We start from the raw sequence: 21,621 nt of genomic DNA on the forward strand, positions 1-21,621 counted from the left end.
AACCTTCTAGTTACCCACAATCTTCAAGGCTGTCAATACTTCCCTCTTTCGGGGACATTGTTGCTCGAGTTTCATACGCAGCTGTAATCACAAATAGAGGGCAGGATGCTGGATGTTTCTATTATTTCTAATGAACCCATACAGATAATACAGGTTGAAACTGTGGCAATGGCACTTTATCTTGTTTCTCTCGATCATTTTTTTCTATCTAAACTGCCTACTATAAAAACAAATATTACTTTTTATCTCTGGGGGACCCTTGGAGTAATAAAAACAACCCCTGGAGCCCACATGCAACCTGCTCCTTTGCCTACACGTTGCCTTAAAAGTTAGGAGAAGCTGAGAGCCACACAGCTTGTCCTTGGGTGCAGCTACACTGTAGAATTAATGCAAGTTGATACCATTTTGTCTGCCAGGGCTCAAGGCTATGGAATCCTGAGAGTTGTCAATTGATGAGGTACTAGTTCTTTTTGGCAGAGAAACCTTGTAAAACTACAACTTCCATGATTCTATAGCCTTGAGCCATGGAAGTTAAAGTGGTGTCAAACTGCATTAATTCTACAGTAAATATACACCCTATATCAGATTACACATTATTTCTGAGAAGTAGGTAACAAATTAGAAGGTGAAATAGTACATTCTAAAAGGACATAACACTAAATGCACTAAAACAATCAATTATATCAGAAAGTACACATAATATCAGTACAAAAAAGGATTCCCTGTCCCTGTGTCAGTCTTTCTATACTTCCATATAAAATCCAGATTATTTGCTTTGAACTGGATTATATGGTAGTGTAGACTCATATAATCCAGTTCAAATCAGATAATGTAGAGTATCTGCTTTGATAATCTGGATTATATGGCAGTGTAGAAGGGGCCTCAGAGTTGTTGTTGTTGTTGTTGTTGTTGTTAGTCTTCAATTTAGTTCTAATTTATTGAGACACTGAAGTGAACCTATGATGAGCAACATTTGTTTAGATGGCAGTTGCCTTTACCTTCTTCCGACGCTGAGAGAGTGTTATTTGCCCAAGGTGAATTTCCACTGACAAGTGGAGATTTGAACCTTGGTCTCCAATACCATAGTCCAATTATTAGTAGCCTTTACAGAAGAGAAGAGTAATTATTAGAGGCTAGGGAGCTGTACTAGCCTACAGGAGATCTTGGAGAGCTGGACCCCTCCACACACATAAAGATACACAAACCCATATGATTCCCCCCCTCCCTACCATCATGCCCATAACAGCAATAAAAAACCTGCAGAGACAACAACTTGGTTCAAATAAAATATATATAAATAAAAAGGGCTCTTGCAGGGTCAAAACAAAGGGCTATTTCAATTCACGAGGTTAATGATACTATCCCATTGTTATTCTTCCAACAACTGACACTGATGAATATCTGCTAGCTATTAGTAGCCTCCTTCTACATTAATTTGTATGAACACTTTTAAAAGTTCTCTCAGTTTGTAAATATCACTGAACATTGGGCTTGCAAAATTTGGATTTTAAATTTCCTAGTTTAACTATGCACTGTGTGATAAAATAGAGTATTCCATCGGTACCTGCTGGGATTTGGTTCTGGATTTCCATTATATAGAATGGCAAACTCCATGGATGTTCCCATTATATACAATGTCATGATAAAATGGTGTCTCTTATATAGGTAAAGGTAAAGGTTTCCCCTGACGTTAAGTCCAGTTGTGTCCGACTCTGGGGGTTGGTGCTCATCTCCATTTCTAAGCCGAAGAGCCGGTGTTGTCCGTAGACACCTCCAAGGTCATGTGGCCGGCATGACTGCATGGCACACCATTACCTTCCTGCCGGAGCGGTACCTATTGATCTACTCACATTTGCATGTTTTCGAACTGCTAGGCTGGCAGAAGCTGGAGCTAACAGAGGGCGCTCACTCTGCTCTGCTGTTTGAACCTGGGACCTTTTGGTCTGCAAGTTCAGCAGCTCAGCACTTTTACACACTGAGCCACTGGAGGCTTATATAGAATAAGAAAAATCAAGGTTCACTTTCCAGATTTTTAACAAATATTTTTAAACTGTGAGTGGTAGAATCTATAGATACAGAATCCATGGATATGGAGGGCCAACTATAATCACCTGCAAATTATTTCAAACAGAGACAAAAAGATTAGGTTGATGTGTACTTTTTAACTGTCAAAAACGAGACCTACTGGGAGTGAAGAAGACACAAAGGAAAAGGTTGTAGGGAGCTCTCAACGGAAATGTGCCATTTCTGTCGCACGGTTCCCATTAAAGGAACACACACACACCAAGGGAGTCAAGCGAGAGTGTACTTCTTTTCACTCTTAAATAGATTCCAAGACATAATAGAGTCACTAAAAATATCTTGACACAACGATGACCTCTGGATATTAAATACTTCATTCAGGAGAGAAAAGGAAAATCTCAGTTGCTTAATCCACTCAGTCTGAACTAGCTCCTAACTGGTTTCTGGGTGTAAGTCAAGGTACACATTTTTCATCCTGAGACAGCATTGCAAGGTTTGAAGCTCAGCTATCTAAGAAACTGCCTTCTCACTCGCATCTTCTCACCAACTTCAAAATTGGCTGAGAGTGTTTTTTTTATGCTGCTGCCAACATACAGAAGTACAAGCAAGGAGGGAGCTTAGAGAGCCATTCTCAGTGGCAGCTCAATAAATGAATGCCTGTGTCCTTTTGTTTTTATTTTCAAGTATAGAATTGCTGAGGTTGAATTTTAAACCAAACTAAGCTTCGTGTTAAAATAGATCTCATGCCATCTCCCTCTCTCGTGCAAATACAGATACAGACAAATAACCCAGTAATCCAATTGTGGCTGATGAATTCAATGACAGTGGAGGTGACGAATTTGCTCCAGGCTTTAGTCATAATTTTAAAGCAGCTATTTAAGGTCCTGAACATCATTTTTAAAGCAGGTCTCATACCTCTCTTAAAGTTCAGAATAAAACCTGGAGTGATTCAGCAGTCCAACCTACAGTTTAGATCAGAAATAAGCTATTGAGATGAGGAGAGGAAATGCAGGGTTAGTTCTAAGTGTTTTTTTGGAGGGACTAGGACAGGGCTTTCCAAACATTTAATGTTGGTGACACACTTCTTAGAAATATGTCATTTTTGGAGCCCCCGATGGTGCAGTGGGTTAAACTGTTGAGCATGCTAACTGAAAGGTTGGCATTTCGAATCCTGGGAGCGATGTGATCTCCCACTGTTAGCCCCAGCTTCTGCCAACCTAGCACTTCAAAAACATGCATATGTGAGTAGATCAATGGATACCGCTCCAGCGGGAAGGTAACAGCGTTCCATACAGTCATGCCAGCCACATGACCTTGGAGGTGTCTATGGACAACACCGGCTTTTGGGCTTAAAAATGCAGGTGAGCACCAACCCCCAGCATTGGACATGACCAGACTTAATGTCAGGGGAAAACCTTTACTTTTACCTTAATTCAGTTTTAGTAGCAAACTGGAAGTTAAACCAACTCCTTATAAGAGATACGGGTGCATACATAAATTGAAATATAATATAATAATAATAAATAATAATAATTTTATTTTTATACCCAGCCCCATCTCCCCGAGGGGACTTGGGGCGGCTTACATGGGGCAAAGCCCAGGCAATTAGCAATATAAAACTCAACAATAAAAACAAATCATAAACAAATAAAATCACATATACCAATAAACAATAAACACACTTTGATAAAAAAAAAACCTGGGTTGGCTCCTTAAAGGGGTAGTGGGCCAGAAAAGTGCAAATAGTTTTGTAAAGTACAGATTAGGAAAGAAGTAGGTACCAGGGACTGTTATCACATTAAAGTGCTGGAGGAGGCATACACCTAAGACTATATACGGCTAAGGAGTAAAAATACTATAAAAATAGAATGGATAAAGAGGGCAATCCCAAACTAAGGAAATCAGTTGCCAAAAGCCTGTTGGTAGAGCCAAGTTTTCAGGCTCTTCTGAAAAATAAGGAGGATAATATCAAAATATATGGGGATGCAACATATCTCACGAAACCTCTTCATTTTCATTTTTAAAATATATGATTTGTAAGATCATAACATACATTTCCAATATTTTTTCATTTATTACATTCAGACAACACATGTATACACTGCAGCCAACACACTAATATGTCATGACACACATTCTGGAAAGCCCTGGACTAGGGCTCCCAGAATCCCCAATCATTACAATCACAATCTCCTTTGAACTGGTCCAAAAAGGTGATTTTTTTTTCCAAGCTGCAGCATTCATGAATAGCTTTAGACAATGTTATGTTTTCTGCTATGGGAATCAGGGCAATGGGAGAGCAGGTGAGGTAGAGTCAGCTGGCTTTAGGAGAAAGGCAGGAATTCTCAATTGCTCTGTACTCCTACTTTCTAATCAAACCTTCTAAGTTTTTAGCTAGTAAATATATAATATTCAGCTGGCACTGAAAGTGAATGCAATGAGACATAGCATGCCAAATTAGGTAATCCATTGTGTCCCTAAGCTCCTTTGAGCAGTTGACCGTATTAATGATAGAAGTTCTACCAGAAATGAACTAATTGTATTCATAACATTCTTCATACTGCACATAGCAATATGTTCTAATATATACCAAGAATAAATAATAAAAGATTCCTCCTGGGGAGCATAAATAAAGGAAGAAAATGTATTTTAATAGCCATCTTTCAACAATATTGCCAAACAGAATTGTGCCATTAATATTTAATATGGCCACAACGCTCCTTCAAAATTCATATGCTTTCTATATTAAGAAATAGCCTACCAGACAATGTGTTTGGGATGCAATGATTTAGTCACGTGGCATGCCTAACAGAAAAGTAGGTCTTTCCCCACATGCATTCTTTCTTCCTTATTGTCTGTTCTCTTTGGGCAGAAGAAGCCACAGCAATAGGAAGAACAGCAGTAGGGCTGAGAAAGTGGAACATCCATTTTAAAAAGTGTCAAAGGGCCAAATATGGAAACATCCAGCTATGGAATAAAGTGGATATTCCAATAATGTGGAGTGCAGTTTAAAAGACACCACTTTCTCTGGCTAAGGCAAAGCTTCTCAAGTGTTCTTAAGTCATTCTCTCCTTTTAAGTGTTTGCTACTCTTCTTGATCACCTGCCATTGGTCCTGTAATATAATCCTCCACTGGCATTAAACCTGAAATAAAATAATAAAGCACTGCCCCCTTCTACAGGCAATATAAAGAAATAGGAATAGTTCTTCAAAATACAACTCACATATATCAAGTGCCAACGGGCAGGGGGAGATCCACCACAGCAGCTTTTTGATATATTGGGAGGGCAGCAATTGAGCATAAACATATAATCCTACATTACCCATCTACAGAAACAAGACATAAGAGAAATGTTTCGTTCTTATTTCAAAGAGAAAACTGAGTCAAATGAGGTTATACAGATTGAGCATCCCTTACCCAGAATTCCAAAATCTGAAAAATTCTAAAATCTGAAATTGCCCATGTGGGTGGCTGAGACAGTGACATCTTTGCTTCCTAAACAAAGAACTTCTTTTCATGCACAAAAGTATTGCATAGAATTACTTTCAGGCTTTGTGTATAAGGTGTAAATGAATGTTGTGCTAAATTCATTTACACCTTAGACTTGGATCTCATTTTAAAGATGGAACCCCCCGGTGGCGCAATGGGTTAAACCCTTGTGCTGGCAGGACTGCTGACCGACAGGTTGATGGTTCAAATCCAGGGAGAGGGTGAGCTCCCTCTGCCAGCTCCAGCTCCCCATGTGGGGGCATGAGAGAAGCTTCCCACAAGGATTGTAAAACATCAAACATCTGGGCATCCCATGGGCAACATCCTTGCAGATGGCCAATTCTCTCACACCGGAAGCAACTTGCAGTTTCTCAAGTCACTCTTGACACGAATTTAAAAAAATTCAATGATGGGCGAACACAGGCATTCCAAACTATTACAAAAATCCAAAACACTTCTGGCCCCAAGCATTATGGAGAAGGTATACTCAACCTGTATAAGGCATATACTATAAAGTCTATAGGTTTGTATATGAGTTCTACAAGTATCATCTACATAAATGAATATAATCCCTGATAAACTTCTCTCTGTGTGTATGTGTGTAAAAGCAACTTGTCCTGCTATAGTTTTGTTAAGACCCAAATGTATTAGAGGAAATCAAATTCAATATGTAAAGTATTTGTTTTCTAATGATATTGTTATTAGGGATGTCCACTGCCTCTTGCTGAATGCCTGTCATTAATTCCATGTCATATTTCTAATGAAGCAAGAAAACCGTAAGTCTGACAGTTAATGACAGGAGCTTTTGGATATTTCTCATTCACAGTCATCATAACTCAGAGCTGACTTGATGTCAAATAACAGCACAAAAAGTTGTAATCTAAATCCAATCCTTTTTTTAAAGTACTAAAATCTTCCATGGTGTTCCTGCAATATTTTTCTCTTCCTCTTCCCCCACCTGTACATCTCAAGTGGAGTTCTAAGCATGCTTTTTCAGAAGTAAATCCCTCAGTGTTCAATGAGGCTTACCCCAACTAAATGTCCACTGTATCATTTCTTCAGGATGGCAAGTGTCAGCAGGAAACATGTTTATGGTCCGATCACACCTTTTTCTTTATATGACGATACAAATTCAAGCCATCTGTGATTTACTAAATGAAAAATCTTGCTATAATGTAAGACTATGCCAGAGGGGTTTGTTTGTTTCCAAGATAGCATATTTATTATTTTTATTTATTAATTTACTATATTTCTTACCTGCCTTTCTCTACCCCAAAGGGGACTCAAGACGGCTTCCATATGGCTACATAAATCTATAAAATATAATATTTTCAAAAAATATTGCCTGAAGCAAGCAATAAACCTTAGGGTCAACGGTTTAACATTTACAAAGTTGGAGGAAAGTATACCTGCCTTCTGTTCTATGATGATGATGATGATGATGATGATAACAACTTAATTTTTGTACCCTGCCTCCATCTCCCCAAAGGGACTCAGGGCGGCCCACATATGGCACAAAGTGCCTAAAACAACACATAAAATAAACACACAGTACAATGCAAAATAAAACCAGTAGTATTAAAACAACAATTTGAACTCAGAACAGTGCCGATGACCTATAGTGTCAACTGTCATAAAAACATGGACAACTGTAAACAAGAAGGGAAAGAGATAGTGCAAGTTGTAGCTAAGGAATAAGGACATGGGATGAAAGTGTTGTGCTGTATATGATTACAGACCATTGGGTTAGACATTTTCAAAGGCTTGTTTAAACATCCAAGGGGCTAAACTGGCTCCATGTTTTTTGTATCACACTGGGTTGCATGCAACATCAGTTGATAATGAAAGAGACTACTAGGTGAATCATACTGATAAAAAAATATGAATTGTATTTTTCAAAATTCAAAATCCCACCCACATTGCCCATATATTTCATTGCCTTAATACTGATGAAGAGAGAGAAAACCCACCAGAAGGGTTAGAAACATAATTCTATGCAGTGTCTTGCCTTCATATGTATGAGTATGTTTTCCTGGCTATACATAATCCAATGCTAATGGTCCCTGTCCCCTTTCTCTCCTCATCTGTTCAATATGGTCAGGGATTATTAAATGATGCTAATGCTTTTGTCAGCTGACACTACAACTTTGCACACTGAGCTGTTGAAAGGCAGATGCTTCCTTCTTTCCGCTCAGAAACAAACCAAACTGCACGGCCACACAGCCTACTGAAACATGTGAGCATAATATAGGCATGGTTTTTTTTCCACCAAAAAAAATCGCAGAAAGACCCTACCAAATGCAGAGGTTTATAGGATTTGCTTTGCATATCATCTCAAGTGTTTATGCCATCCTCCTTGATCAGCAGAAATAAAAAAACGCCTGCTTCATTTTAAACAGCACATATATACAGAAATGCTAGGGTCTGTTATTTTTGCTGGTTAAAATATTTGCATGCGGCTATTATCGGCCATCCGGCTCCTCCACAATGCTGCCCACCAGTCTGTGACTAACACATGCTTTCAGCTCTGATAAATAAATAAAGAATGGAACCATCATGTCGGGCACGGAGCTTTCATAATAATTTTAAAGAAATGCAAAGCATGCTCATTCCCTCACACAGGCAGACGAGGAGCAGTTTCTGGTTATTTAAACAGGGAAAAAATGAGGAGCCTTTCAACCAGCAGCCTTTATACAACAAGCCTTTAGGCTGAAGTAAACGTGGGGAAGCCCACGCCTCCAACTCTCCTCTCCTCCCCATCTTTAATGGGTCCAGCCCATGACCTAATGAATAAATCTGAAATCCGGATGAAAATGAAAGAGAAGGACAGCCTTCGTTTCACACAAAAATATCCAGTGAAGTCGCTAGAAATGGTGGATGTTAATATTGTGAGGAAATAAGGAAGGAAGGGGAAGAGGTGGGTGTTCAAGCAGATATTTCAGGGCTTGTTTTTTTTTAGGTTGGGGGATTCAACACTGGCAGGCAGGGGATTAAATCTGGCTTGCAGAGGGAGAGCAAATTCCTTTGCCTGCCCTTTATCGCTGAAGCATCCTGAAATATGAAGACTAATAAGCAAGAAGCCTGCTTAAAAGCTCCCTCCATGTGTTCAGCACAGCTGACTCTCACATAAGTCTGCACTGACTAGATTGCTGGCATCTTTCATGAGTCCTGGAAAGGCTCCATCTTTCTTAATATTGCTCAGTATGAAGATTTTCTCGATACGTCTTCACCCTAGTATTTCTCAGCGCTGGGTCATTTCATACATATATATCCCTATATAGAAAGGTGAGGTACCAAGAAAGAGAAATACATTTCTGACTGACAACACATGCAGGGGTTCAACTACACAGGAACCTTGGGGGTCCCATTTTACCCCACCAGCCTAATTTTAAGGAGGGCTTGAAACCCCCACTCCCACTTCTAGGGTCCATGTACTAAATATCTCCAAAAATCCATTGTTTCTTTCCTGAATTGATCCAATATTTATTCTCCTTGGCATTTCTCAGCGCTGGGTCATTCCATATAATTCTGACTCCTAACACATGAGGAAGCTCAACCACAGACTCAAAACACACGAGGAAGCTCAGCCTTGGTGGCCCAATTATTGCCCCTCCAGCCTAGTTTTAGGGAAGACTTAAGCCCCCCACTCCCAGTTCTAGGGTTTATACCAGGCATGGACAAACTTGGGCCCTCCAGGTGTGTTAGGAATTGTGGGAGTTGAAGTCCAAAATACTTGGAGGGCTCAAGTTTGCCCATGCCTGGTCTATACTAAGTATTAAAAAAATTGATCATTTATTTCCCCAGTTGGTCAAATACTTTCTCAATATTTCTTTTCCATGAGGGGTCTCAATCATACAGGGACCATTTTTCTCCTTCCAACCTAGTTTTATACCTCGCCTTTCTCCCTTTAGCACTGCCCCCCTCCACTCCCGGTTCTAGGTTCCATGTATCAGGTACCTTTGAAAAAACCGGTCATTTCTTTCCCCATTTGGTGCAATACTTTATCAGTAGTCCTTCTCCTTGAGTATTTCTTGGAGTTGGATCATTCCATACACTTGTGACTGACAACACATGAGAGAACGCAACCACATATGTCTTGGTGGCCCATTTTTTACCTCCAGCCTAGTTTGAAGGAATGCTTAAGCTGCTCACTCCCAGTTCAAGGCTCCATGTACTAAATAACTTTAAAAAAAACCCTTCATTTCTTTACCTAAATGGTCCAGTACTTTCTCCATATTTCTTCTCAGCGTGGGGTCCTTCCATACACTTCTGACTGGCCACATAGGGAGTCTTGGGGGTCCCATTTTGCCCCTTTAATCTAATGTTAATGCAAGCTTGAACCTCACTCCCAGTTCTAGGTTCCACATATCAAATACCTCAAAAAATCCCACTGTTTATTTTCCCAGTTGGTGCAATACTTCTTCAATATTCCTTTTCCTTAGTACTTCTCAGCACTGGGTCCTTTCACACACTTATGGCTGACAACACTGGAGGGGACTCAACAACACTGGTGTTTTGGTGGTCCAAGTTTATCTCTCTGGCCCAGTTTTAGGAAAGGGTTAAACCCCACACGCCCAGTTCTAGGTCCATGTACTAAGTATCGCCAAAATAAATTCCATCATTTCTTTCCTCAGCTGGTTCCACACTTTCTTAACATTCCTTCTCAGTATTTCTCACTGCAGGGTCATTCCATACACTTCTGACTGATAACACCTGAGGAAACTCAACCACAGAGGAGTCTTGAGGCCCTTCCACACAGCCATATAACCCAGAATATCAAGGCAGATAATCCACTATATCTGCTTTGAACTGGGTTATCTGAGTCCACACTGCCATATAATCCAGTTCAATGTGGATTTTATACAGCTGTTGGGGGGGGGGGGGCTTGATGGCCAAGTTTTGCCTTTCCAACCTAGTTTTGGGGAAGGCTTAATTAACCCCCCCCCCCACACACACACACACACACACGAACACACGCTTCCAGTTCTAGGGTCCATGAATTAAGTACCTCCATAAAATCCTTCTTTTTTCCCCTTATTGGTCCAATACTTTCTCAACATTCCTTCTCAGCACTGGGTCATTCCATACAGTTCTGACTGGCCATAAAGGAGAGGGACCCAGCCACAGAGGAGTCTTGGGGGTCCCATTTTGCCCCTCTAGTCTAGTTTTAGGGAAGGATTGACCCCTTCAAATCCCAGTTCTAGATTCCATGTATCAAGTACCTAAAAAAAACAAACCTGTCATTTCTTTTCAATATTCCTTCTCCTTAGTATGGGGTCATTCCAAACACTTGTGACTGTCAACACAGAGGGAACTCAATCATATGGATCTTGGTGGCCCATTTTTCACACCCAGCCAAGTTTGAGGGAAGGCTTAACCTCCACATGCCTAGTTCTAGGGTTCGTGTACTCTTGTATGTTCGAGGAAGGTATGGATGTTTCAATTGGCCACGTTGATTAGCATTGAATAGCCTTTCAATTTCAAGTTCTGACTGTTTACTGCCTGGGAGGAATCCTTTGTTGAGAGGTGTTAGCTGGCCCTCTGTTTTCTGAGTGGTGTAATCTGAGTGTGTGAGAGAAGCCAGTGAAATCTGCAAGCATGTGGACAATTTCAACAGAAAGGAGGAAACCATGAAAATGAACAAAATCTGGCTACCAGTATTAAAAAAACTCCAAAATCAGGACAGTAAATAAAGAACAACACTCAAAAACAGGGAAATTCAAGGCATGAATGAATCAGGGCCAAAAAAAGGATTCTCCCAGGCAGTAAGCAGCCAGACCTTGAAGCTTAAAGGCTATTCAATGTCAATCAAGGTGGCCAATTGAAGCATTCACACTTGCCTCAAAGGAGAGCCCCTGGTAGCTAGCAGGACTGAGGACTTGAAGGTTGGGTTGCTGACCTGATGGTTGCCAATTCGAACCCAACCCGAGGAGAGTGCTGGTGAGCTCCCTCTATCAGCTCCAGCTCCATGCGGGGACATAAGAGAAGCCTCCCACATGGATGGTAAAAACATCAAAACATTCGGGTATCCCCTGGGCAACATCCTTGGAGACAGTCAATTCTCTCACACCAGAAGCAACTTGCAGTTTCTCAAGTTGTTCCTGACATGGGGGGAAAAAAACACCTGTCTCAAACAGACAAGAGTTCTTTCTCCCATCCTGGACACTCCACAGATATATAAACCTCCTTGTCTAGTTTCCAACAGACCTCACAACCTCTGGGGATGCCTGCCATAGATGCAGGTGAAACGTCAGGAGAGAATGCTTCAATATTTTATCTCAGTGCTGGGTCCTACCAACCAGACATGAGTCATGGGCATACTTGGGCCCTCCAGGTGTTTTGGACTTCAACTCCCACAATTGTGGGAGTTGAAGTCCAAAACACCTGGAGGGCCCAAGTATGTCCCTGCCTGCTCTAGTCTAACGTTAGTGAAGGCTTGAGTCCCCCACTTGCAGTGGTTGTAACTTGGTCCATGCTGTTTTGGCCCCAATTGGTCCAGCCCTCCTCCCTCCGGCTTCCATGGCCTCTTCCCTTCAACAAGTTGGACCAACTTGGGAGGCGAGAGGAGCGTCTGCTTTAGGCAGGGAGGCGCCTTTCCGGGGCTCGCTTACCACCAAGACGGGGACGCCGGCGGCGAGCGAGTAGAGCAGGACCGGCGGCACGGCGCTTCTCTCCTCGGGCCCCGGGTAAGGCTTGCGGTAGGCGCTCTCGTAGCAGAAGAAGCCCTGCACGTTGACGGCGAAGGTGTCGGTGTACTCGAAGTAATAGGCCAGCATCACGGTCCCGGCCATGATCACCATCTGGAAGTAAAGCATCCTGGTGAGGAGGAGGAGGAAGAGGAAGAGGAGCGGAGGAAGAAGAGGCAGAAGAGGAGAGGGCACTGGCATGTAGCAGGAGTCCGGCGGCCGCGGCAGCCCCCCGCCTCGGCTGCGCGCTCCGCCCGCTCCCCGGCCGCATCCACGGCGGAAAGAAGGGGCGGTTAGTCCCGGGAGGCAGGAGCCGGATTAGGAGGAGGAAGAGGAGGGGAAGCCGAGGAGGAGACCCGCGAGTCCATGGGTGCGAGGAGAGGCAGGACCACCATCCACCCGTGGAGCAGATCCGCCCTCGTCCCCCGATTCCACGGACAGAGCCTTTCAACGAGCCATCCGCTCTTCCAGTCGCCTCCCGAGGAAGGGGGTTCCTGGGGAGCCCCTTTTGCCCGCTGTTGGAGCACCTCTTGGTCGCCCAGAGAGAAAGGGAGCCCTTCTTCTTCTCCTCGATCGCGGAGGCGACGCAAATGCCGTTTCCAAGGCTGCCGGGGAGCCGAGGGGGTGGGCAGAGCCAGGTGGGTGGGGGCCTCCGAGGAAGCGCTCTCCCTCTTCGCTCTCGCTCTCTAGCCCTCGCCGCTCCGCCCTTGCCTCGCTCTCTCCCCTAGAAGGATTTTTGGGGACTCGCTTAAAACACACACACACACACAGCGGAAGCGTTCACTCCCCCAGGCTCCCCAATCGGAGCCTCCCATGTGTCTTATCTGTGTCTCTCTGAGCCTCCTCCTCCTCCTGATGCTCTTCTGCTGGCAACTGACTGCTTCGCGTCACCAAAGAAACCCAAGGAAAGCCTAGCCAGGTTGAGCATCCTTATCCGAAAGGCTTGGCATGTCCAAAATGCTTGAAATAGTTGACATCTCATGGTACAGATATCTCAGTATCCACAACGCTTGGGATAACTGATATCTCGTAATACAGATATCTCAATATCCAAAATGCCTGGGATAGCTGACATCTTGTCACAGATATCCCAGTATCCACAACGCTTGGGATAGGTGACATTTCATAGTACAGATATCCCAGTATCCACAATGCTTGAGATATCTGACATCTCATGGTACAAATATCCCAGTAGCCACAACGCTTGGAATATCTGACATCTCGTCATACAGATATCGCAATTTATACTACAATTTATTTATTTATTTATTTACAGCATTTATATTCCGCCCTTCTCATCCCGAAGGGGAGTCAGGGTGGATCAAATTACACATATAGGCAAACATTCAATGCCTTTTAACATAGAACAAAGACAAGACAAACATAGGCTCCGAGCGGGCCTCGAACTCATGACCTCCTGGTCAGAGTGATTCATTGCAGCTGGTTGCAGCTGGCTTGCTCTCCAGCCTGCGCCACAGCCCGAGCCCTTGGGATAACTGGTTGCAGCTGGCTTGCTCTCCAGTCTGCGCCACAGCCCGAGCCCTTGGGATAACGCTTGGGATAACTGACATCTCATGGTACAGACATTCCAGTATCCACAAAGCTTGGGATATCCCAGTAGCCACAATTTTTGGGATATTGGGCATCTCATGATACAGATATCCCAGTGTCCGAAATCACAATCGCATTATACAACTAGATAGCCCAATATCTGAAATGCTTGGGAATCATAGAGTCATAGAGTTGGAAGAGACCTCGTGAGCCATCCAGTCCAACCCCCTGCCAAGAAGCAGGAAAATCTCATTCAAAGCACCTCTGACAGATGGCCACCCCGCCTCTCCTTAAAAGCCTCAAAAGAAGGAAATCTCACGAGAATACCAAGTACTTCCATGTTCTGCGGCGAGCAACTCAATGGTCGCCGCCGGCGCCGGCGATAAGTTTGGGGTGGGGTGGGCGTAATTTCGGGGGGGGGGGCGGCCCTAGGTTTGCTTACATACTGAGAAAATCTAGGGCCGCTCCTGCTTCTAACCCTTCATCTAAGTCATTAATAAAGATGTTGAAGAGAACCAGGCCCAGGACAGAACCCTGCGGCACTCCACTCATCACTTATTAATGTATGAGGGATTTCGAATCCTGGGATATCTGTATCATGAGATGTCTCTGAGATGGGACCCAAGCCTAATCACAAACTTCAATGATATTTCCTATGCTTCTTAGACAGGCAGCTGGAAGGGAATTGTATACACAATATTTTTGTGCATGAAACAAAGGTTGTGTAATGTTTCTTTTTAAAACTTTAAGTCGTTTTGGTTGTTTGTTTTTTTTTTTTTAGAGAAAAGGCGAGGTATAAATAATATTAATAATAATAATACATTGAACCATCTGGGAGCCAGGGTATCAACGTGTTAGTGACCCGCATAGAAAAGTTTGGATTTGGAAAAATTTCAGATTTCTGGAGAAGTAATGCTCAACCTATACAAATCCAAGAGCCATGTGCATATATGTGTGTGTGGGTGGGTGGGTGTGTATGTGTTGATTTGTGGTGACCCTATGCATCCCATAGAGTTTTTCAAACAAAAGATACTCAAGGGTGGTCTTAAAATTTCTTCCTCTGAAGTATGGTCTAATAATATGGTACAAAGGAGAAGGGGTGTCCTTTGAATGTAGGTGATCCACCAATGCTCCAAATAAGAAAAGCTGCTACCTGGTTTACATGTCTGTAATGGAATAATAATAATAATAATAATAATAATAATAATAATAATAATAATAATAATAGCCAACTGCAAAAGGCCACCCTACTGGGATCTGCACGCATCATCCAAAAATAAATCACACAGTCCTAGACACTTGGGAAGTGTTCAACTTGTGATTTTGTGATACGAAATTCAGCATATCTATCTTGTTTGCTATGTCAGACTAAAATAATAATAATAATAATAATAATAATAATAATAATAATAATAATAATAAATTGTTTATAACCCACCCTATCTCCCCAGGGGGACTCAGGGCAGTTTCCAACAAAAAATGGCAAAGATTCAATGCCATAATAAACAATAGAAACAATACAAACCAATTTTTTTTTGTGTGTCAGGAGCAACCTGAGTCGCTTCTGGTGTGAGAGAATTGGCCGTCTGCAAGGACGTTACCCAGGGGACGTCCGGATGTTTTGATGTTTTTACCATCCTTGTGGGAGGCTTCTCTCATGTCCCCTGGTGGAGTAGTGAGTTAAAGCCTTGTGACTTGAAGGTTGGGCAGCTGATCTGCAAGCTGCCAGGTTCAAATCCCACCCGGGGAGAGCGCGGATGAGCTCCCTCTATCAGCTCCAGCTCCATGCGGGGACATGAGAGAAACCTCCCACAAGGATGGTAAAACATCAAAACATCCGGGCGTCCCCTAGGCAACGTCCTTGCAGACGACCAATTCTCTCACTCCAGAAGCGACTTGCAGTTTCTCAAGTTGCTCCTGACATGAAAAAAAAAAATACATGTTCTCTCATGTATTTTCGGATGAACAAACCAAATCAAAACAGTAAACAAACACATCAATACAAACTTACAGTAACTAGCCAAAAAAGGTAAATAATTAAATAGATGTAGTAAATCTAAATCAATCACACTTACAGATCTGAATTAATCAATCACATTGTAGATCTTTTTTAAAAAAGGGGGGAGAGATATTTTACAACTTCTTGGGAAATAAGCAGCCCAGGATGGGTATTCCCTGCACGCTGAGGAATCTAGGTGCTTCAGAGCTAAGGAAAGCTACAATTCCTTGAGCCCTTTTGTCAGCATGACCCTTTTCCCGGTTCTGCTTCTGTTGATTTCCTCTGGAAACAGAGAAATGCATATCAGCAGTAACTTGCCTACAAATACATTTACACTTGTTGCTGTTGTGTGCCTTCCAATTGTTTCAAATTCATGGTGACCTTAAGACAAACATATCATAGAGTTTGGAAATGTATGTCCTCACTGAGAAAGGCCATGCAGATCCAGAATAGTAGGGTTGTCCAAATATTCGTTATGTTTCTCGTTTCGTAATTATTTCGGATTGTTCTCGTTTTTTGAAACGAGTATTGAAACGTTTTCCCTGGGCGCAACTGGCAATGTAATTCGAACCATCGTTGGCCCATTCTCTAATTGTTTCTTAAAATTTTCGTTAATTTTTTTCCTTCCAAATTTTTTTTTAATATTTTTTAAAAATTATTTTTTTGTTTCTGCAACCTAACATGAATGGGAGCCTAGCGCAGCCTAACATGGCAGCTCCCTGGCCAATCAGAGTCTTCCACGATGGCTTCCAAAGGTGGGGGCTAGCGTCCTCCGTGTCCACGTGGAGGATCTCTATAAAAATCCCCAACCGCAGCCGACCCAAGCCATTCTGGGTTGGGATACCGAGGAGAGAGGGTGTTTGGCGCGCGCTGGGAAGCTGCTGCTTGCTTGTTTGGGGGGAGAGAGGGCTAACTGGGGGTAGAGTGTTTCTGTTGTTGCTGGTTTGATATTGTGTTTTTTTGGGGGGAAATTGGCTGGGGGCTTGGGGCAGAGTCCTTGCTGTGGCTGGCTTTAGGGAACTTTTTTTTTCCAAAGGACGTCTGCGTCCCTGCTAGTGCTGAGCTTGGGGTGCTTTCCATCTACTCCTGTGGGAGACCTTTTGCCTTTCTGTTTTCTTTTTTTGGAATTTAGCAATCACCACATCAGCCCTTCTTTGCAATCCTGAAAAGGGGGGGGACTTGAAAATAATAGTTTCCAAAGGATGTCTGCATTCCTGCAAGTGCATTGCTTCCCTCCCACTCCATTTGTAATCCCAAGCCCCCGGGCTGAGTGTTATCGCAGCAATCACAAAGACACACATTGTTTTCAAACCTAAAGGGTACATTGGAAGAAATAGTTTCCAAAGGACGTGGGGCACCCGCCAAGGCATTGCTTCCCTCATGCTCCATTTCTATTCCCAAGCCTTGGGCTGAGTTTTATTTCTGCAATCACAAAGTCAGACATTGATTTGATTCAATAGAGGGTCCACAGCAATTTATAGTTTCCAAAGGACGTTGCCAATCCTGTCAAGGCATTGCTTGGCGTGTGCTGCATTTCTAATCCAAAGTTTACACAAGTAGAAGAGGGACTTTTACAGTGATAACAACCCAATTGAACAGGAAATAAGACTTTCAAACCAGGAACAGGTTTCTTCAAATATTGAAAAATAGTGTATTATAAAAAGTTATGAAAATTCGCCAAAAATCATAGGAGACAGGAAACATTCTGCAATTTGTTGAGCAAAGAGTGTGGAATGTGTTCTCCCACTGTACCAAATTTGATGAGAATAGCTCAAGAAATGAGGGTGGGAGACCCCCAGAAAAGTCCCCCCCGGTTTCCTGTTTTTTGGCGATTGCGCATGCGCGTCCGCCATTTTAGAAACATTTTAGAAACATTACGAATTTTCGGAAATATCCGAAAATTTTGGGTGAAAAATTAAGAAATAATTTCTATATCGAAGAGCCGGCACCCCCTACTTTAGAAACGGGAATTGAAACATTTTTTCCATTGATCGGACAAGCCTACAGAATAGGTCTCTACAGTCATTTATTTATTTATTTATTTATTTATTTATTTATTTATTTGCAGTATTGATATTCTGCCCTTTTCACCCCAAAGGGGACTCAGGGTGGATCACAATGTACATATACATGGCAAACATTCAATGCCATTAGACATATGACATACAGACATAGACACAGAGGCAATTTAACATTTTCCAGTTTCCGGCTTCATAAGGGTATGCTCGATTCCAGCCACAGGAGGAGCTGCTCTTCATCATCTACTCTGACACCGAGTCCTTGATGGAGTACTCCCTCATTCTTCTGCATGCTGCTGGGCATTATTAGGGTGTCATAAATTAGTTAAATTAGCCTCCCTGCATAAAGCGGTACCTAAATTTCCTACTCGACAGATGCAACTGTCTTTTGGGTTACTTAGGTCAAGAACGTGCTAGGCTATTCAATGGTTGGGTGCACAATTTGACCCAGGCTCACTTCGAACTCATGACCTCTGGTCAGTAGGAATTTATTGCAGCTGGCTACTAACCAGCTGCGCCACAGCCCGGCCCCACCACCAAGACTCTACCCTTGGAAGATGATCATACTTGGCCACAAGTGATAGCCTATGACATATGCATATGTGTGTGTATGTATGAGATAATATCCTGCCTATTCAAATTGTATGTTTTTATCTAGCATTCCCATTGCATAATATGTATATATTTCAGCTGCATGCAAAATAGCTCTGGCCTTTGACCATAACAAATTTTCCTTTTGTATCATATAAATGCACTATCCAGTTACACATATGTGCATTCATTGCACTTAACAAAGGACACATGAGATGCAAGTTTCCTACACAAGTCACTGCTCTGAAAGGCTGACCCTAACAGGATGTGAATAATAACTGCGTCCTGTTGAAGTTTATTCTTTGCAATACCTGGGATTGTTATTCATGCTGAAAATGGAGGAGCTGCTATATTTCTAGGCTTTACTTTGATCACTTTTCTCTTGCTTTATTCTCATATACAGAAGGATCATTCAAGCTTGCCATACATTTCCAAATGAAACATTTCCAACAGACTGCACTTTTAAGGCAGGTACATATAGGAAGAGGTTCCAAGCTGTTTGGGTTGTAAATGTTACTGCCAGCACCTTGGATTCAGACTCAAAGCATATTGGCAGCCAGAGCAATCCCTTTAAAACCAGTGAAATGTAATAAGCGGGGTAGATTAGTGTTTGGATTGGAAGCCACCAACAGATAGCCGTTGTTATAACTTTTATTTCAAAGGACAAAAGATGCAAAACTACCTCTGAGTATGCCTTGGGTAAGAAAAGCATGTGATATTTGTGGGTCACCATAAGTTGACAGGCAACATGAAGGGTCATACACACACTTGGTATTCCTGTCACTACTCTAGCAACTGCATTTTGTACTAGCTGCAGCGACAAAGTCTTCTTCAAGGGCAACTCACAATGCATTCAAAGAAGTCCTTTTTCAGGGACTGCTGAAGAATTCTGGATTCACTGTGATCTAATCCTTTTCTGATGATCTTCTATGGGAGGCAAAGATTAGCCTAATATTCAGACTGTTACAGCCACTGTAAATGCTCAAGCTGTTTATGTTGGAAATGACAACCTTCTTCAAACCTTCTATAGTAATGTTTATCTACGATCCTGTTGCTTACTATTTCCTGTATGTTCTGATATGCAGCTTTCTTTTACTCTAACCTGGGAAGTTATAAAAGGGGCTGTAAACCACATGCTCTCTCTCCCTCTCTCCCTCTCCCTCCTCTCTCTCCTTCTGACTATGTGACCGGTTGATAGCTGTTTTGTTATAAGAGAGGTGCCCTGGCCGGATGGCATAGAGAATTATCTCAAACATATCTGAAACTGGACTGATAAGTTCTGTACCTGTCTATGCTGAACACATGAAGATTGTGAGTAAACCTTCATGTGTTTTTATCCAAGTCTACTTCATTTTTTTGCCACTTGAGTGCATGATATAAAACAAGTCATTTTATGAGATAATATATATATATATGTGGGCACTGAAAAACACTTCTAAAGCTCTGCTGTGTTTTTATGCTCTGGCAAATCTGTTTTCCTAACAGATCAGAGATAACAGTTTATTCAGTCTAACAACCGAAACCATTGCCTAGCATTAAATCTGGTTGTATACCACAAGAAAAGATTCTACTTTAAAAGGTTTTTAGCCCTTCTCTGAAATGTCAAGCTTTTCTGATCTTCAAAAGGTGTTTTTTCAAAAAGTTAAATTTTCTATTTTCCAAACGTTTAGCTATTATTTGTATCATTTCCCCCAATGTAATTGATATTTTCTACATCTTGCTTGTTTATGCTTGTTTGTTTTGTGTGTTTACTTAGTGCTTCCCCATTTTTAGCTACATTTCAGTATTATTTGGCAGAAAGGCAAGATCAACATATAAATAAAATGAGCTTCGACTTAATCCTCATCTGAATATAAGCCAGTTTTCACTAGGTCCATCTAACCTAGCATTTTTTAAGATGACTACTACAGACCATTCAGGTCTCAAGAGCCTAGATAATTACTACCGTGTTTCCCCGAAAATAAGACAGTGTCATATATTAATTTTTGTTCCCAAAGATGTGCTAGGTCTTATTTTCAGGGGATGTCTTATTTTTTCTTGATTCCTTTCTCGTACTTGACGGCTCCCTCCTCCTCCACCGAGGAAGGCACATGCAGTACGAAGGAGAAGGAGGGAAAGGCACACACCTTTCCCTCCTTCTCCTTTCGTCCCACACGCACCTTCCTTGGCAGCAGCGGCTACCTCTTCCTAGGTCTTACTTTGGGAGATGTCTTATATTTGACAATACAGCAAAACCTCTACTAGGTCTTATTTTCAGGGGATGTCTTATTTTCAGGAAAATGCGGTATCTGTTCTTTGGGGGGGAAACCTTCAGTCTGAGAGATTTTGTTTATTCTTGGGATCAAGGAATAGACAGAAGATGGAAGGACTAGCAAGCCCAGAACTCAGTTACTTTCTCCCCTTGAAACCTAAACAGGGTCAGCCCTAGTTAGAACCTGGATGTCAATGAATACCAGGAATGGTTGGTTATACTGTATTTGAGGAAGGAACGGCAATTCCATCTCTGAGTATTCCCTACCTAATAAAACCCTGTGAAATTCACAGTTTGCCATAAGTCATCAGGCAAAACACACACTGTCATGCAGGGGAAATAAGCTGTAATAAACTGCTTTGAAATCTCTCTAGCTCCCTTCTAGAGAAACAGAGGAAAGGAAGCATTTTACCAGCACTCTCAAAATAACTTCTCAAATGAGAAAAATAAGCCTTGATCTGTGTGGTGTAATGGTTTGACTACAACTCTGAGGACCAAAGTTTGAATCTCTGCTCAGCCATGAAAACCCATTGGGTGATCCTAAGTAAGTCACACTCTTAACCCAGACAATCCTATGATAGAGCTGCCATCAAGCTGGAAAGAATTTAAAGGCACATGACAACAACAGCAATGAACTGATTGCTTATAAATAAGGTGAAGTGGAGCATTAACACTTTTCCTTCACGGCATTTTACCATTGAATTTATTTCACCCTAAATGTATTTTTCTTCAAAATGAGCTTAATTCATCAGTATAATATCCCTTCCCTTTGGAAACAGAGCATCCACAGCAGCTGGCTGGCATTCTTAGTACTGAAACTTTAACAACAACGTATCTGTGCTTCTACATTGAATGGAGCTTTCCACTACAGAGTTGGACTTTAAAGGACATACCCAAATATATTCAGGTCACTTAGGTGAATGTTCAATTTTGCTTAATCACAATATGGAGGAACCAGATGTTGACAAGCAGCTGCTGTGCACCTTGCATAAGTCAAACAGCATGCTGAAGAA

The 21,621-nt window shown here is 42.0% G+C and overlaps 1 protein-coding gene across 2 annotated transcripts in view; it reads right to left on the minus strand.

Moving 5' to 3' along the window:
* Positions 1 to 21,621, minus strand: part of plppr5 (phospholipid phosphatase related 5) — a 182,563-nt gene that overhangs the window by 121,839 nt on the left and 39,103 nt on the right. The window contains exon 3 of one of the 2 annotated variants that reach the window (XM_062977987.1): positions 12,124 to 12,312. In XM_062977987.1, the coding sequence (XP_062834057.1) occupies positions 12,124 to 12,312 (189 nt within the window). Of the gene's footprint in view, positions 1 to 12,123; positions 13,033 to 21,621 lie in introns of those variants that run through there. The other variant, XM_008109228.3, reaches the window with a different exon arrangement.

This window comes from Anolis carolinensis, chromosome 4 (genome assembly GCF_035594765.1).
Source record: "Anolis carolinensis isolate JA03-04 chromosome 4, rAnoCar3.1.pri, whole genome shotgun sequence".
Lineage (NCBI taxonomy): Eukaryota > Metazoa > Chordata > Lepidosauria > Squamata > Dactyloidae > Anolis > Anolis carolinensis.